This window comes from Saccoglossus kowalevskii, chromosome 9, assembly GCF_978046115.1.
Source record: "Saccoglossus kowalevskii chromosome 9, keSacKowa6.1, whole genome shotgun sequence".
Lineage (NCBI taxonomy): Eukaryota > Metazoa > Hemichordata > Enteropneusta > Harrimaniidae > Saccoglossus > Saccoglossus kowalevskii.
Genome location: NC_140649.1, coordinates 17,182,090 through 17,201,277, shown reverse-complemented (window position 1 = coordinate 17,201,277; position 19,188 = coordinate 17,182,090). Strand labels below are relative to the sequence as shown.

At 35.5% G+C, this 19,188-nt stretch overlaps 1 protein-coding gene across 1 annotated transcript; it reads right to left on the bottom strand.

Annotated features, from left to right (window-relative positions):
• Positions 1-1,143: 1,143 nt before the first annotated feature.
• Positions 1,144-13,433, bottom strand: LOC100373058 (glutathione S-transferase P 1-like). The gene is made up of 5 exons (XM_085503228.1): positions 13,294-13,433; positions 10,146-10,366; positions 6,995-7,129; positions 1,788-1,924; positions 1,144-1,620 (listed from the first exon to the last, which is right to left on the bottom strand). The coding sequence occupies exons 1-5, from the start codon at positions 13,377-13,379 to the stop codon at positions 1,216-1,218; spliced, it is 984 nt and encodes a 327-aa protein (XP_085359354.1). The 5' UTR covers positions 13,380-13,433; the 3' UTR covers positions 1,144-1,215.
• Between the last annotated feature and the right edge of the window lie 5,755 nt (positions 13,434-19,188).

Here is a 19,188-nt window from a genome sequence, read left to right as displayed (position 1 = left end):
CTCTCAGTCCAATGTCTTAATACTGTTTTTTCCAGGTCAAATCTTGGGAAATTCCTCTAAATTCAATGTCTGGATACTATTTTTTCCAGGTCTAATTTTAGAATATCCCTCTCAATATAATGTCTGGATAATCTCCCCTCCCGATCTAATTTTGGGATTGCTCTCTCAATCCAATATCTGGATAATCTCCCTTTTCAATTTAATTTTGGGATATCCCTCTCAATCCAATGTCTGGATAATCTCCCTTACAGATCTTATTTTATGGTATTCCTCTCAATCCAATGTCTGGAGCCTCTCCCTTCCTGATATAAATTGTTGTTATCCCACTCAATCAAAAGTTGGGATAATCTCTCATTCCAATCTAATTTTGGGACATTCCTCTTAATTTCATGTCTGGATAATCTCGATTGCGGGTCTAATTTTGAAATAACCCAGTCAATCCAATGTCTAATTACTCTACCTTCCTTATCTAATTTTGGGATAACCCTCACAATTCAATGTCTGAATAATGTTCCTTCCTGATTTTATTGTGGGATACCCACTCCCAATCCAAATTCTGGATACTGTTCTTTCCAGATCTAATATTGCGATATCATTGTCAATCCAATGTCTGGATACTATTCTTTCCAGGTAAAAGTTTTGGATATCACTCTCAATCCAATGTCTGGATAATCTTCCTTCCCTGACTTAATTTTAGGATATTCCTATCATTCCAAAGTCTAATCTAATCTGAGCTACAAGTATATTGTGACAGTATGACCTGGTTTTAGGATGAATGGAAGCAGGGCTATATTACAAGGGTTTAAAAAAGCAAAGCCATATTAGGAGTGACTAAGGTCATGTTAGGAAACTGTGACCAGGGTTATATAGAAAGCTGTGACCAGGGTCATATAGAAAGCTATGACTAGGGCCATATTAGAAAGCTGTGACCAGGGTCATATCAGAAGGATGTAAATGAGATATACTATAAGTGTGTGACCAGGGCTACAATAATGCCAGAGGTATATAATAGAAATTTCTAAACATGCTATACTAAGATTGTGACAAGAGTTGTAATGGATATATAATGAAAATGACCAAGGGCAAAATAAGATTTTTTTTTCACTTGAATATCAGGAAAACATGTTTAAAGCAAACATCATATTATTGTGTTGAGTTCTAGCCAATCTAATGATTTATTCTTGGAAATTAAATTCTGTTAATAAAATTGAATCATCATGGTTTGGCTGTAGGGGCAGGTTTCCCTTGCTTCACTGGTGTTTTTACTTTACCAGTTTCAATTTTTGCTTTTGGTTTTTGCTGTGTATCTGGTACTTTCTTCGGCATTTGTTTTGGGACTTGTTTAGTCACCTTGGGTTTTTCAGACTTTTTTACAACTGGAATGTTAACTTTGGGCATATAAGGTAGCTTGAAAGGAGATCGATTTTGTAAGTATGCAACCAAATTCGGTCTTTGTATAAATTGATTATAAAATGAAGACAACCGGGGATATTTTTCTAAAACATCCACTGGGCGAACACCAGCCATTTTGACCTTCGAAAACTCCACGTTGTTGTCCAACAAATCAAAGACTAGAAAATCAATCCATGTCAGTCTGTCACTTGCAAAGAACGTTTTGTCCTGAAATCAAACATAGGTCTCTATTATAGTATTTAATTTTGATAAAAGATTGAATGGTGGTTTTGTGTCAGTTTAGACACACAAACAAACAGTAACCATTAATATCAAAGCAGTATTTTGGATGAAAACCACTAGAAAATAGGATATAATTATATAATATCACATACCTGAGCTTGGATACATGGTGCTATCTTCTCAAAATGATCTAACCATGTAGATGCTATGTTATCAAAATAATCATTTCGTTTTTCAGCTGAGAAATCAACATCATATACAACTTTTCCCATCTTCTGACGAAAGTCCTCTGTAAAATAAACGACGTAACTACAATTTATTATTCAGTGTTAGCAAAGTTTTATAAGATAAAGCCACGTCAATTTGATATTTATGATAACATGATGAGATGTGGATATGACACAACACAACACATTGGACACTTAGAAACGTCTTATTGCATTCACAGAAATGAACGAGATGATTGCCACATTCAAAACACACACAATTTTGATCTCAATTGCATATTACACCAGAAGCAAACCCTTATCTTATAAACCCTTGGTATTAGATGAGATAGAATTATATGGCACATAGTTTTTGGACTTACACACTGCTGACAAAACTAACAGACATGCTGACAGAACTTTCAGACATGCTGACAGAACTTTCAGACATGCTGACAGAACTTTCAGACATGCTGACAAAACTTACAGACATGCTGACAGAACTAACAGACATGCTGACAGAACTAACAGACATGCTGACAGAACTAACAGACATGCTGACAGAACTAACAGACATGCTGACAGAACTAACAGACATGCTGACAGAACTTTCAGACATGCTGACAGAACTTTCAGACATGCTGACAGAACTTTCAGACATGCTGACAGAACTTTCAGACATGCTGACAGAACTTTCAGACATGCTGACAGAACTTACAGACATGCTGACAGAACTTACAGACATGCTGACAGAACTCACAGACATGCTGACAGAACTCACAGACATGCTGACAGAACTAACAGACATGCTGACAGAACTTACAGACATGCTGACAGAACTTACAGACATGCTGACAGAACTTACAGACATGCTGACAGAACTAACAGACATGCTGACAGAACTTACAGTCATGCTGACAGAACTTACAGACATGCTGACAGAACTTACAGACATGCTGACAGAACTAACAGACATGCTGACAGAACTAACAGACATGCTGACAGAACTTACAGACATGCTGCCAGAACTTACAGACATGATGACAGAACTAACAGACATGCTGACAGAACTTACAGACATGCTGACAGAACTTACAGACATGCTGACAGAACTTACAGACATGCTGACAGAACTTACAGACATGCTGACAGAACTTACAGACATGCTGACAGAACTTACAGACATGCTGACAGAACTTACAGACATGCTGACAGAACTTACAGACATGCTGACAGAACTTACAGACATGCTGACAGAACTTACAGACATGCTGACAGAACTTACAAACATTCTGACAGAACTTACAGACATTCTGACAGAACTTACAAACATTCTGACAGAACTTACAAACATTCTGACAGAACTTACAAACATTCTGACAGAACTTACAAAATTCTGACAGAACTTTCAGACAAGCTGACAGAACTTATAAACATGCTGACAGACCTTACATACATGCTGACAGACCTTAGTACTGTAAAAACTTGATTAATTCGCGGTAGTAAAAATAATTATTTATTATAAGTGCACGAATTAATAGCGTAAAAACGGAAATTATTGGTATTTGGTGCGCGAATTAAAAGAGTACTTTGAGATCGATTCAAAAAGGAGCTGTTTTCATAAATTTATTAGTGATTTGTTTTGTTTTCCAATGAACACGATTACAGTTTTTTTAGTGCATCTGAGACTCATGGCTAGCAACATTCATGGCGTATAGTCGGGCAGAGAACACGCTCTGCGTCAAGGACCACGCACCATGTTACACTTGAAATGAAACAGTGAAATGGCAAAGGTCACTCTGTACACAAACAAACAATGAACACATGGCTACAAAGTAGCCATCTGGCTGCACTGCCTTTTTTTTATTAGCTCTGCTGTCGACTTTGTCGAGCGGAGCTTATCATATGAGTGATTGTCCGTCGTCGTCCGTGTCAATGTTTTACTTTTTCGACTTCTTCTTGAAAACTACAAGCCTGACTGCTTTGATACTTGGTGTATATGTACCTTGGGTAGACCTCTCTTAGGTTTGTTCATTTCATGTTGATATCTTCAATTCTCTAATTTTGGTGAATATTTTTGTCATTTTTGGTAAAAAGTGATATTTTCGACTTCTTGTTAAAAACTGCAAGTGCAATTGCTTTGATATTACATATATAGGTACTACATGTGGACCTCTCTCAGATTTGTTCATTTTGTAATGATATCTTTAATTCTCTAATTTTGGTGAATATTTTTGTTATTTTTGGTAAAAAGTGATATTTTCGACTTCTTGTTAAAAACCGCAAGTGCAATTGCTTTGATATTACATATATAGGTACTACATGTGGACCTCTCTCAGAATTGTTCATTTTGTAATGATATCTTTAATTCTCTAATTTTGGTGAATATTTTTATCATTTTTGGTAAAAAGTGATATTTTCGACTTCTTGTTAAAAACCGCAAGTCCAATTGCTTTGATACTACATATATAGGTACTACATGTGGACCTCTCTCAGATTTGTTCATTTTGTGATGATATCTTCAATTCTCTAATTTTGGTGAATATTTTTGTAATTTTTGGTAAAAAGTGATATTTTCGACTTCTTGTTAAAAACCGCAAGTCTGATTGCTTTGATATTACATATATAGGTACTACATGTGGACCTCTCTCAGATTTGTTTGTTTTGTGATGATATCTTCAATTCTCTATTCATTTTAGTGAATATTTGTGTAATTTTTGGAAAAAAGTGATATTTTCGACTTCTTGTTAAAAACTGTAAGTCCGATTGCTTTGATACTATTCATATTGTTCATTTTCTAATGATGTCTTCAGTTATTTAATTGAAATGTGCATTGCTAACAGCGGAGCTATCTCAGCCGATAGGCTGCTTGTTTTATTTTTCTAGGCATCGCCCAGGCGATGTTATGGCAGATATTACGAAGCCCATCTTGTCTGGAAAAATAACCCTGCGTTGATAAAAATGATCTCAAAAAATATTTAGAAAAAATAATGTTTCGCGTTGACTAAATATAATCATGCGAAGTATAAATTCAAAGTGTTTCAATACATTGGTGAGAGGTCGCATTTTACGTGAACAAGAACATGCACTATGAAGGAAAAGCAAGCCAAAGTCGAAACGGGGTGCATCACGGACATGACACAACACACGCTGCGACAACTGAGTGATCAGCGACATTTTGGGACGCAATTTAACTTCAAGTACTTTTTTGCGAAACTTGCTGTGCGGCGATGCTATATTACATATATAGGTACTACATGTTAACCTCTCTCAGATTTGTTCATTTTGTGATGATGTCTTCAATTCTCTAATTTTCGTGAATATTTTTGTAATTTTTGGTAAAAAGTGATATTTTCGACTTCTTGTTAAAAACCAATAGTTCAATTGCTTTGATATTACATATTTAGATACTACATGTAGACCTTTCTCAGATTTGTTCATTTCGTGATGATATCTTGGATTCAATAATTTTGGTGAATATTTTTGTCATATTTGGTAAAAAGTGATATTTTCGACTTCTTGTTAAAAACCAAAAGTTCAATTGCTTTGATATTACATATGTAGATACTACATGTAGACCTTTCCCAGATTTGTTCATTTCGTGATGATATCTTCAATTCTCTAATTTTGGTGAATATTTTGGTCATTTTTGGTAGAAAGTGATATTTTCGACTTCTTGTTAAAAACTGTAAGTCCGATTGCTTTGATACTATACATATTGTTCATTTTCTGATGATGTCTTCAGTTTTTTAATTGAAATGTGCATTTCTAACAGCGGAGCTATCTCAGCCGATAGGCTGCTTGTTTTTATAGGCATCGCCCAGGCGATGTTATGGCAGATATTACGAAGCCCATATTGTCTGGAAAAATAACCCTGCGTTGATAAAAATGATCCCAGAAAATGTTTAGAAAAAATAATGTTTCGCGTTGACCAAATATAATCATGCAAAGTATAAATTCAAAGTGTTTCAATACATTGGTGAGAGGTCACATTTTACGTGAACAAGAACATGCACTAAGAAGGAAAAGCAAGCCAAAGTCAAAACGGGGTGCATCATGGACATGACACAACACACGCTGCGACAGTGATCAGTGACATCATTTTGGGATGCAATTGAACTTCAAGTACTTCTTTGCGAAACTTGCTGCGCGGCGATGCTGACATCAAGTGTGTGTTGAACGAAGTTTGACCTCAAGTCACGCGCTGATCTGGCGCGTTACCTTAGCAATGTTTTTCTTTCATGCCCCGCACGTCAATCTAGTAAAATTGTTATTATATCCGAAGGTACTGTAAATTACGCAACTTGTATGCAACTCTGTACTGGCTTTGAATATATCAACGTCGTTTACTTAGTGCACTGCTTTTCTAATTACGCAAATTTTGTTTACAATATTGTACCGGCTCTGAATATTTCAACTTCGTAATATATTGCTTTCATGATAATTAGTTTTTTTTAACCACGCGTTTGAATTAGGTGCGGCATTGGGCAATGACCTCCAGAGTTCATGCACTGATATTTAAATTCGGGCCACCCAGCTTGACGCAAATCAATATAGTTACTTGTCATTTGTTCAAAAGATCTTTCAAGATCTACCATGGACGCGAAGAGTTAACTGGGGGTTAAATGAAGAGGAACGTCTTTCTTGGACAAAAAATACGTCAGTACAAGATTATGTGTGCAAGGTTAAATTTATAGAACATACATGAGCCCTGTGGTAAGCTTTCCATCACGGAAATTCGTAATCGATGTGCTGACCGATGGATTTTTATCGACTAAGTAATACTCTTGCCCAACATCTGTAGTGTCGTGGGGTAATGATTTTTTTCAGGTCAAATCTTTACCGAACCTAAACTGCTTGCTAAATGAAAGGATGTGATGACGGAGATCATCTGCGATTGTGGCTACACCAAGTACTGGTAACATAAAAACTCAAACAAAATGTATATTTTTAATGTCTTCATGCAATATATTCTGAGTTATCCACTTTATTCTGGCCCGCGAATTAATAGGATACAATGTTAAGCATGTTTTTGAACGCCGCGAATTAAAAGGATACATTTAAAAATTAGCGTTCAAAAATAAAATGGGTGCGCGAATTAATAGAGACTGTGAATTAATCGAGTTTTTACGGTATGTTCTGGCAAAACTTACCAACACCTTGAGACACAACATCACAGAAGTGCAGATCCTCACAGTCACATTCCATTCCAGTGGATCGTCCAATATAATGTGCTATTGCATGACTTTGGACCAGCTGGAACCCTTTTGTAGTAGTTATGGCAGGTACTGTATTAATAAAATTACATTAAGCATTAAATATACGAAATATCCATGAAAAAAAACATGCAGTCACCTGATATAGCTCAACTGTTCAAGATTCATATTGAGAAAGAAATATCAAATCAATCAGCCTAGCCATTTTGTTGTTGTGAGTCACTCAATTTGATTATGAATCACTCAATTTGATTGGAAGTCACTCAATTTGATTGGAAGTCACTCAATTTGATTGGAAGTCACTCAGTTTGATTATGAATCGCTCAATTTGATTGGAAGTCACTTAATTTGATTGGAAGTCACTCAATTTGATTGGAAGTCACTCAATTTGATTGGAAGTCACTCAGTTTGATTATGAATCACTTAATTTGATTGGAAGTCACTCAATTTGATTGTGAGTCACTCAGTTTGATTGTGAGTCCCTCAGTTTGATTGTGAGTCACTCAGTTTGATTGTGAGTCACTCAGTTTGATTGTGAGTCACTCAATTTGATTGGAAGTCACTCAATTTGATTGTAAGTCACTCAGTTTGATTGGAAGTCACTCAATTTGATTGGAAGTCACTCAATTTGATTGTAAGTCACTCAATTTGATTGGAAGTCACTCAATTTGATTATGAATCACTCAATTTGATTGGAAGTCACTCAATTTGATTGGAAGTCACTCAATTTGATTATGAATCACTTAATTTGATTGGAAGTCACTCAATTTGACTATGAGTCACTCAATTTGATTGGAAGTCACTCAATTTGATTGGAAGTCACTCAATTTGATTGGAAGTCACTCAGTTTGATTGGAATTCACTCAATTTGATTGGAAGTCACTCAGTTTGATTATGAATCACTTAATTTGATTGGAAGTCACTCAATTTGATTGTGAGTCACTCAGTTTGATTGTAAGTCACTCAATTTGATTGGAAGTCACTCAATTTGATTATGAATCACTCAATTTGATTGGAAGTCACTCAATTTGATTGGAAGTCACTCAATTTGATTGGAAGTCACTCAGTTTGATTGGAATTCACTCAATTTGATTGGAAGTCACTCAGTTTGATTATGAATCACTTAATTTGATTGGAAGTCACTCAATTTGATTGTGAGTCACTCAGTTTGATTGTAAGTCACTCAATTTGATTGGAAGTCACTCAATTTGATTATGAATCACTCAATTTGATTGTGAGTCACTCAATTTGATTGTGAGTCACTCAATTTGATTGTAAGTCACTCAATTTGATTGGAAGTCACACAATTTGATTGGAAGTCACTCAGTTTGATTGTAAGTCACTCAATTTGATTGGAAGTCACTCAATTTGATTATGAATCACTCAATTTGATTGTGAGTCACTTTATTTGATTGTGAGTCACTCAATTTGATTATGAATCACTTAATTTGATTGGAAGTCACTCAATTTGATTATGAATCACTCAATTTGATTATGAATCACTTAATTTGATTGAAGTCACTCAATTTGATTGGAAGCCACTCAATTTGATTATGAATCACTCAATTTGATTGTGAGTCACTCAATTTGATTGTGAGTCACTCAATTTGATTGTAAGTCACTCAATTTGATTGGAAGTCACTCAATTTAATTGCGAGTCACTTAATTTGATTATGAATCACTTAATTTGATTGGAAGTCACCAAGTTTGATTGGAAGTCACTTAATTTGATTGTAAGTCACTTAATTTGATTACGAATCACTTAATTTGATTGTAAGTCACTTAATTTGATTACGAATCACTTAATTTGATTGTAAGTCACCCAGTTTGATTGTATGTCACTCAATTTGATTGTAAGCCACTCAATTTGATTGCGAGTCACTCAGTTTGATTGGAAATCACTCAATTTGATTGGAAGTCACTCAATTTGATTATGAATCACTCAATTTGATTGTGAGTCACTCAATTTGATTGTGAGTCACTCAATTTGATTGTAAGTCACTCAATTTGATTGTAAGTCACTCAATTTGATTGGAAGTCACTCAGTTTGATTGTAAGTCACTCAATTTGATTGGAAGTCACTTAATTTGATTGGAAGTCACTCAATTTGATTATGAATCACTCAATTTGATTGTGAGTCACTCAATTTGATTGTGAGTCACTCAATTTGATTGGAAGTCACTCAGTTTGATTGGAAGTCACTCAGTTTGATTGTAAGTCACTCAGTTTGATTGGAAGTCACTCAGTTTGATTGGAAGTCACTCAGTTTGATTGTAAGTCACTCAATTTGATTGGAAGTCACTCAATTTGATTGGAAGTCACTCAATTTGATTGTAAGTCACTCAATTTGATTATGAATCACTTAATTTGATTATGAATCACTTAATTTGATTGGAAGTCACCCAGTTTGATTGGAAGTCACTTAATTTGATTGTAAGTCACTTAATTTGATTACGAATCACTTAATTTGATTGTAAGTCACCCAGTTTGATTGTAAGTCACTCAATTTGATTGTAAGTGACTCAATTTGATTGGAAGTCACTCAATTTGATTGCGAGTCACTCAGTTTGATTGGAAATCACTCAATTTGATTGGAAGTCACTCAATTTGATTGCGAGTCACTCAGTTTGATTGGAAGTCACCTAATTTGATTGAGTCACTCAATTTGATTGTAAAAAGTGACTTAATTTGATTGTGAGTCACTTAATTTGATTGTGAGTCACTGAATTTGATTGTAAGTCACTTATAATTTGATTGCGAGTCACTCAGTTGGATTTTGAGTTACTCAATATGATTGTGAGTCACTTAATTTGATTGTGAGTCACTTAATTTGATTGTGAGTCACTTAATTTGATTAGAAGTCACTTAATTTGATTGCAAGTCACTCAGTTGGATTTTGAGTCACTCAATTTGATAATTTGATAATCTACAAAAATACCACTAAGTTCCACACATGGGGGAAAGAAAATACAAAAATAATGCAACTAAGTGTAAAATCATAACATGACTGATTATTTCAGTAATTTGTCAACTGCAACTTTTTTTCTAAGAACATTTCATACTAATATATTACTATAGCAGTCCTTACCTTGACCAAATGTATACAAACCATCTTCTATTCCTTTTATTTTTGCTGCTGGCCATGATTTTTCAGTAAATTTTGTTTCATTGTAAGGTATTTGTGCCTCCTCAAGCATGAGCCGTATTACCTCAGCACGTCCTCTAATATCGAAATAATGTATAGTGACATTACCAATTGCAGGTACTGGGGAACAACCCGGTTTACCATATGCCAGCTCAGAGGTTTTCCTACAGAAAACAATAATAACAATAAATAAATAAAAAAATAAATAAAATATTCAGAAAAAAATGACATGGATTATTTAAGTATTTGCGCTGTAATTCACTGAATAATTATGTACCACAATAAACCAAAATATTAGCAGGGACATTTCAGGGGAAGATGGATGTTCAGTTGGGGGCACTTTTACAAGGATGTTGCTGCCATATTGCATTGTGGGATTTATTTGTATGAGTAACAACAGTTTTAGAGGGTGTGCATATTTGGCATAGTATAAATGTACAAATCAAGTAATATTCATCAAGCAAATGGTATTATGGACAGACAGACAAGCATGGGATAATGGAACAAAAAATGACATTGAAATTCAAAGGGTTAAAAATGAACCTTAAAAGTGTTGTCATTCTAGCATTATCACATTGATGGGAAATTATTGTTTTTGTTTGAATAAAAGTCACACCTCCTTACCCCAGATTATTTATCCCAGTGTTATCACTACCACCCACACAAGACTCCTATGCAGTATTACCACACACATCCAAAAAATACATGTACTTGTGATTGGTGGAATACTAATGAGCTTGTTGCCATTGCTGAGAATGGCACCGACACAATTTTTTGCCCAACTCAAAATCGCATTTTGCAACATTTTATCAATTCCTGTTGACAAAATCGCAGACAAAACACTGCTTTACTGATTTTTGTTCTGAACATCGACCCTATTATTAATTAGTAACGTTACCTAATACATGTGAATGATCATCATTGCAAATTTAATGCAAGACAGGTATCAAAATTTACACTTCAGGCTGGTGATTTCACATCTTCACCAGCCAAGTTTGGTTTATTCACCCATCCACTCACTGTTTACATTTACATCTAGCTCACGATACTGTACAATTTGCATGATGGCGATTTTAAGGCACTGCGCCTGAAATGAATATTAGCGACATCAGAGGTACATTACTTGGGGTTTGCAACTACGGTGACATGATACCGTTACAATCTCGCTCTCGCATAAGCGTTCCAACTCAGAAAAATGCAAATGCGCATGCCCGAGGTAACTAGGATACTGGGATGTCCAGGTGGATCAAAATAGCTGCCCACGATATGACGGATTACGAGAACTATATTTTCTGTACATTTTCGATGTATTACATTTTTCACAATGATAGTGGCAAGAAAAGTTTTATTTTTTCATTACAAACCTTGAACATTGATATATATCATGTCAGAAGGTCGTAGCCTCAGTCTCGCTATCTACGAGAAGAGACTTGAATGGGATCTTGACATGATGTCACCATACAGTACTATGCGAGCTGCAAACCCTAAGTAATGTACCTCTGGCGACATACATTTCTGAGCTGTTTTTTTCTTTTTCTTTTTCAAACCAAACATAAATGTGATGACGTAGTCAATCCCATATCTAATTCCAAGTTTACTATGATCATTAATGTTTTGTTCAAATCGTATTATGTTTTGCAACATGCCACAATATCAACGTCAAAAGCATCGCTTGGGACAAGTGCTTATTTTACAAATTCTGATGCAAATATTATTTACTGAAAGATAATGCAATATGAACACTTTTCGTGTGGGTTCGGAATCTGAATGAAAACATCGTCAACGCTGAATTTATATTCATTTATTCAGTTGTATGCCATTAGTAAGGTCCATGGCTGATTTTGATTGTGTCGCTGGAATCCTGTGAGGGCGATAGCAATAACATAAAGCCTCTTGGGCTTGAACAAAAAAGTTGGCATGTTTTAGAAAGAGTTCCTTTTGTACCCTGCCCCCTAACCTTAACTCCAACCCCCCCCCCAATTCAATTGTATAGATAACTCTAGGTGTCCTTCGGAGGGGCATATACATATACTGGAGGAACGCAGGAGGGTAGTGTTAGTTAGAGTTAAGGTTAGGAGTCGTACGTGGTAAAAATGAACCCTTCCTGTGTGAACACTCAATACAAGGTGGACAAGCTTACAATTCTGACCTACTGCATACTATTCAGGCCTACTAGTATCAAGTACATGCAGGGCAAAGGTAAATCCTATTCAAGTTGAAAAATACATACTACTACATCTTTTCAATATCCAAATAAGGATACAATTATGCAATAAAGATTATTATTATTACAATCTCACTGAGGGATTGAGCATTTGGTCATCAAATTGCAAGCTAGACACCAAAAGAAAAAAGAATTACATGTAAATTTTACCACATTCAAAAAATACTTAATTAATAATTAACTAGACATTGCAAAAAAAAAAAAAAAATGTGCTGGTCACATTTTTCCAGCCACCCACCATGATTTCAAATGTTTAACCCCCGACTGAACCAAGTAGATGTCCTTCAGACTATTCATTGACAAATTTTAATAATTGATGGACTCTGAGGTTTTCATGGTAACTAAACCATCTATGCGATTTAGAAAATGTTGATTTCAACTATTGAAATCAATCAATTTTAAATTACACATTTATTGAAGTTTATATGTTTTTTAACGTCACGATTTTTGTATTGAACTATTGAACTCAATAAAGGGCGGACCGGGTCACGTGACAAGCAGGGGGCCAAAATACCAACATATGGGTAATTTCGCTGATTGGAATTTTTCTGGAATTTGCGTCTGTCAAGGCTGCTAAATGCCTGCTGATTACAAAACACAACCACCACTTAATTTTGAAATGATAAACAGAAGACAAATTGGAGAAGCCATGTACATGGTCAAACTACTCCAGAATGCCAATGGGACGCACAGTGTTGAGGGAAACGCCAATGACCTCCACTGTAACATATCCACATACCGAATACGTACGATATCGCGTTATAGCGAACATGGGTAAACGTACACATGTACTTATCGCTGCATGCGTGGTCACACCACATCAACCCACATATAGAAACAAAATGTCATGAAATTAATGCAATTAACCTGAGAAGGTACGGTCCATGTCCTGTGTAATAAACAGCTACTAACGCCGCTGCCAACACCACTGCGAATTGCACCAAGTCAGACATTTTTTAACAAGAGGGTGAAGATTGCGTGAATGTGTAGCTATAGAGGGCGTACTCGTCAAGCAGGGTACAGAATTTCGTTATTTTTGATTTCCTGGATGTGGTTCTCACTGAGCGAACTTTATCAGTTATCTTTTCCATAAATCTTCCTCTGATTAGGATTATTAGGGTATTTTAGATAATTTTGAGACGTTTTCTCAGATTTTTTTATGTTGAAAACAATCCTGATCCTGATTTTTTTTATAGGTTATAAGTTTTTGATATTTTTTTCAGCGACAGCTACATCAGAATCATACTATAGTTTTTTTGTGCTGAAATTGAGAGTTATTTAAGGAATAACCTCCCGGAGGCGAGATTTGGACCAATTTCACGACTCATGCACACAAGCGGTAACAAGCGTGTGTATGAAGTGAAGTGAACAAAATTGAGCGGGCAGGTGGGCCACAGTCCCTCTATCATAGAGGGACTGTGCGGCTGTGGGTGGGCACTTCAACAACATTCACGACTTTGTGTAGAATTTTTTATTCCGAATCCGTGGAAAGTATGTTGAATACATTTCTGGAAGGACTTCTTGGTTTACCCATTTTTTTTAGCTCCATGATGGTTTACCTGAACATTGTGACAGGGCCAGAATTCCGGATTCCGTCGAATAGGATTTGCCCTGTGACAGTCGGTCGATGAGGGAGTTGTATGATGTTTTGAATCTAGTCAAATACGTGATAGAGGGACTGTGTACAGACGTATTGCGTCATAAGTTTTGCTCTTTCATTGGAAATATATTTACCATGTCGACTAAGCTGGCTTCTGTTTTATCTGTCATTCCTGTGATTGGAAGATGTATTGTGATGGTCGGAAACCATTGGGGTTGTACAGAACACGGCGAAACATGTTTTCAACTGAATACCTCATTGTATACACCAGTAAACCAACAAAAACACAAAACAAGTTTCATACTATATTATTAAAGAACGGAATTGATGGGAAACTTTATCATTTGATTAAAAACATGTATAACAATACTAAAACATGTATTCGCTTTGGCAAAAAAATATCTCCAATATTTAATACAAATAAGGGTGTGAGACAGGGATGTACTATAAGTCCAATGCTTTTTAATCTTTATGTTAATGACTTGAATGACACATTAAAAGATTCAGTAAACCAGGTAACATTAAATAATTATAAAATTAACTCTCTATTTTATGCAGATGACCTAGTATTGATTTCAACAACACAATTAGGTTTGCAAAATGCATTAAATAAACTATCTGAATACTGCCACAAATGGAAACTCCAGGTAAATCTTAATAAAACCAAAGTTATGATTTTCAAAAAGGGAACAATGAGAAAGAGAGATAGAGTTATTTCAATTCCAAGAACAAAATATAAGTTGTGTCAATTCTTATATTTATTTAGGTATAACTTTACAATCAAATGGAAAGTTCCAAGAAACAAGACAATGTTTAACAAACAAAGCTACTAGAGCAATGTATGCACTGTTGAAAGCAATGCCAAGAGAGACTGACTGTAGAACATTTATGCACCTTTTTCAGATATGTATTAAACCAATTTTGTTATATGGATCAACAACTTGGGGACATGACATACTAGACAATAATAGATGGGACAAAACACCAATTGAACAGTTACATTTGAAATTCTGCAAACAAATACTAGGTGTGAGTAAATTCTCCTCAAATGCAGCATGCAGAGCTGAACTTGGTAAATTCCCATTACTTATAGATATTCAGGAAAATCTTATTAAATACTGGTATCGTATTAGTGCCTTACCAGACAGTAATATTACAAAACAAGCCTTTGAAGAACAAAAACAACAAAATTTAAATTGGTTTACATCAGTAAAAAACATGGTCTCCGAAAATATTACAAACTTGTCCTCGTCTGTCATACCTCAAAAATTACCACACAGTAAAATAAAAAACATACGAAACAACATCCAACAAAGGTATCTAGAGTTCTGGAAGTTGAGTGTAACAAATGATAATAGAAAACTGAGAACGTATATAAAGTTTAAAGACTCATACACTTTTGAACCATATTTGCTTTTATGTAATCTGAAACATAAAATCTTATTGACTCGTTTCAGAATAAGCAGTCATGTATTAGAAATTGAGAAGGGTAGACATACCCAACCCAAAATACCTTTAGAAGACAGAATCTGTAAGCAATGTTCCCAGATCAAAATTGAAAATGAAGAACATTTCTTCATGGAATGTCTTAGGTACCAAACGGAAAGACAAAAGTATCAGTATTCCAGAAGAATTGAAAAGTGATAACCAGATATTTAAATATATTATGAGTTCAAGAGAAGACGTACTAATAAGACAAGTTGGTGAATACTTATACAAAATATTTGAAATCAGAAATATCAATAACTGACATTTTACTTTTACTTTAATTTTATATGTATTGTACTTTATTACTAACATTTTATTGCTGTTCAACCAATGGAAATTATTTCTAAGGATGCAATAAATTCATTATTACTATACATCAATTGATGAATTCAACTGTTCAACTGTTCAGTAGTTCTTTTCGTGTATTCAATGTTTAGTTGATTTAGTAGGAATGAAGGAGTACTCGTATAGATAGATGTTATTCAACTGAATGAAATCTTTCAAATATTTAGTATTAAAGGGCGGTAGTCGTCGCGCCACGCATGTGCGAGATATATGGGTCTCATATAAACAAAGATGGCGACTTTGACTGTTGCGCAAATCAACGAATACAAAATGAGACGTTACCAAGCTCTAATTAGGCATTTTTTAATGTGATTGGAAGGTACCGAAGGAGTCGCCGGCGGTAATTAGTGCAAGTTGCGCCCAGGTCAAACCTCATACTTGTGATTTCCATTAAAAGAGCGCATTGGATTGTGGGAAAATCAAAGTTTATCAAAGTGTGTCGCGACGACTGCCACCCTTTAAAGTGCCTGTGCAATGCCCACCCTCACGTTTCCCATTTTAGATCTGTGCCCCACTGAAATGGGCAGTTATTGATTTTTTTGCTGAAAATGATTACTCGTATCCAAGTAAATTTCGGATATTTCTCGTGTTGTAGTCACGCCCACCTATCCTGAAACGGTCGACTGTTTCCGGATTTCCGACTCTCGCCGAAAGTGCGCCACCAAATGCCAAAATGTGAGAGGAAGTCATACCCCTGAGCCGTAATAACACTGGTCATTCAGTATACTTTTAAACGATATACATTTTTCAGTCAGCGTTTTTTTTTTCGTTTTTTTTTTTGAGAGAGAGAGTTTTTAGATGTTGTGTTGTGGGCAGTTGCAGTGAAACGTATAGTCATAGTGTAAGTATTCACACGTTCCTAATCGATCCGAAGGTGCGACATCAGTGGACGAAAGCCACTTAACCTCAGATGCTTTTTTTTGGAAAAACTGTCCTCGCCCATGAAAAAACTACTAGGTTTAAAGAGAAACGCCGACAACATAAACCTGGCGCAACACTTTTGAAAGAAATAGATTCCGGACTATGATCACCGAGGCGGATTTCAGAAGAGAGAGAGACGTCCGGTAAGTGTTTCAAATGAGTTGACTTTTTTTGCGATCGTGATTATCGTTTTATAGAGACCATTTCGTCCCTGTTAAGTAAAAGGTAGCAATAATTTTGACAGTGACACGAAAACGAAGCGTCGGACAAACAGGAAATTACACAGCCCTTACACACTGCTAATTGTTTTCATTTTCAAAGGCTAAAAGTTTCTGAATTGTTTGGTGATTGGTGTTGAATGTCAAATTCACACCTCTGTTCTTTTTTTACCTCCATGCTTGCAGCTTGATCTGCGTAATGATTTATAAAATTAGAATCCGGGCTTGGTCAATGTGTTTCCACCAAATAAAGTTTTAATATGATTTTATAATTATGGATCACGCTAACTCGAATCCACTCTGAATTTATCTGTATGTGTGTCGATCTCGATTATTTTTGTTATCCAATTAAACGCCGCTTTTAACGCACTTGCCTTCGTCGTGACCCGACGCGTTCACCTATTTCAACAAAATTTCAATTCATTTCCACGCGGCTGTCATTTATTTAGTAACTGTGATTTGTCGTTTTTTTTTTAATTATTTTATAGTGATCACTATAGTCTAATGTTTAAAATGTCAAAATATGTTCTCTTTTATTTTAATTTTGAAAGTTTTACTCAGACGATCAATGAAATAAAACAGTGTAGTGACGTGCCTAGTAACCTGCTAAATAACGAGATAATTCCGACGTCAAATTCTGTTTTGTCCAGCGACTGTGTACAAACGTGCGCCGCTGGCGATCACGGTGACCAGCTACACCAGAACGGACATATTTCGCATCTAACTCAACCCCATGCAAGAAAAATTGATACTATGTGTTCATTATGGTCCATTCCTCCTCGACGAACAAGTACATAAGTGAAAATTTAGTCAATGACTAGAAAACTGCAGAAGAAATTTGCCTTATTTACACGTATCGGCAATGCAAGCTGCCATGCGACTTCTCCTTCTGACGTCACAAGGGGAATTTCTGTATGCAAATAAGAAGCTAATGAGGAGCCTCGTTTTAAAATACACAAAAATAAAGTTGCCGTAGATTGAGTTTAAAACACATTTTTTCACTTTTAAAAAATAATTCATGCTTAGAAACATAAAAATTAATAATATTTATGTATCAATGGATATCATGGATAACTCGTACCACATACGCATTAATAAGGGATGAAATTATCCATGAAGATACGAGACATCGGACGCGAAAAAAAACCCACCCAGCTCACAACTTTCGCTACCAGTGAGCGCATTCGGACGACGCATTTTATTCAGCCTTTCCCGGTAACTGGCTTTGAATATAAGGACAAATGAAAAAGTAAATAAATGCTACACACTTCCAAATCAAAACATTGATAAATGACTACCCACTTCTAAACAAAAAAAACGTGAAATGACACTCCAGTCGTGCGGCACTATGAAGGTACCCCCCCCCCCCACGGTTCAAGTGCACAGAACTCCTAACTCCCCATTCATGCTATAGCAAGTGGTCATATGCTACAAATGATTACAATGTACTTTGATGTCATTTATTGAACAATCATGCTAATAGCGACATTTGTAATTGACGAGCTGTACATAGTTAAGCAGTTTTAACTACTATACACTGTTTATACTCAAGGAAAACTAACACCTTTTGACGAACTTATAAAACCAGATATAGTTTTAGAATGACCAGTGTGTGGTTTAACAAACTGTTTTGTTCACAACAACCCTTTCTGCATGACAACAAAGAGACGCGATACTTAAACTAAGAGACAGTTTAACTACAATACCCGCGAAATACTGTTTTTCATAGTTACGCAGAGGTCCATTCTTTCTGAAGACATCCAAATTATTTATTTTTCCAAATCAAATATCGGTGTAGCTTTAAATAGTGGCATTGGCTGTTAATTAAGACGAAGTCACCTGCTGACTAATCTGTCCACGACGAGTTCGTCATAGAGAAACAAATGAAATGGAAAAAAGAAAAAGAAAAAGGAATGAGTTGAAAATACATTCTTGATACCTGTTTTCCAAGACTCTTGCTTTAAAATTGTCATGATCAATTGTTATAATCTTATTGATATTTATAGAGAACTCAATCCTGGTACATATAGGTTTACATGGAGAAGGGGAAATGCTGCAACGCGTTTGGATTACTTTTTGATTTCTAAACATCTGAATAATCAGGTAACACTTTGTGATATTCGTCCTTGTACAAAATCAGACCATGATGCAATTGTGATTTCGATTTCTGTTGGAGGTGGTTCCCGTAGA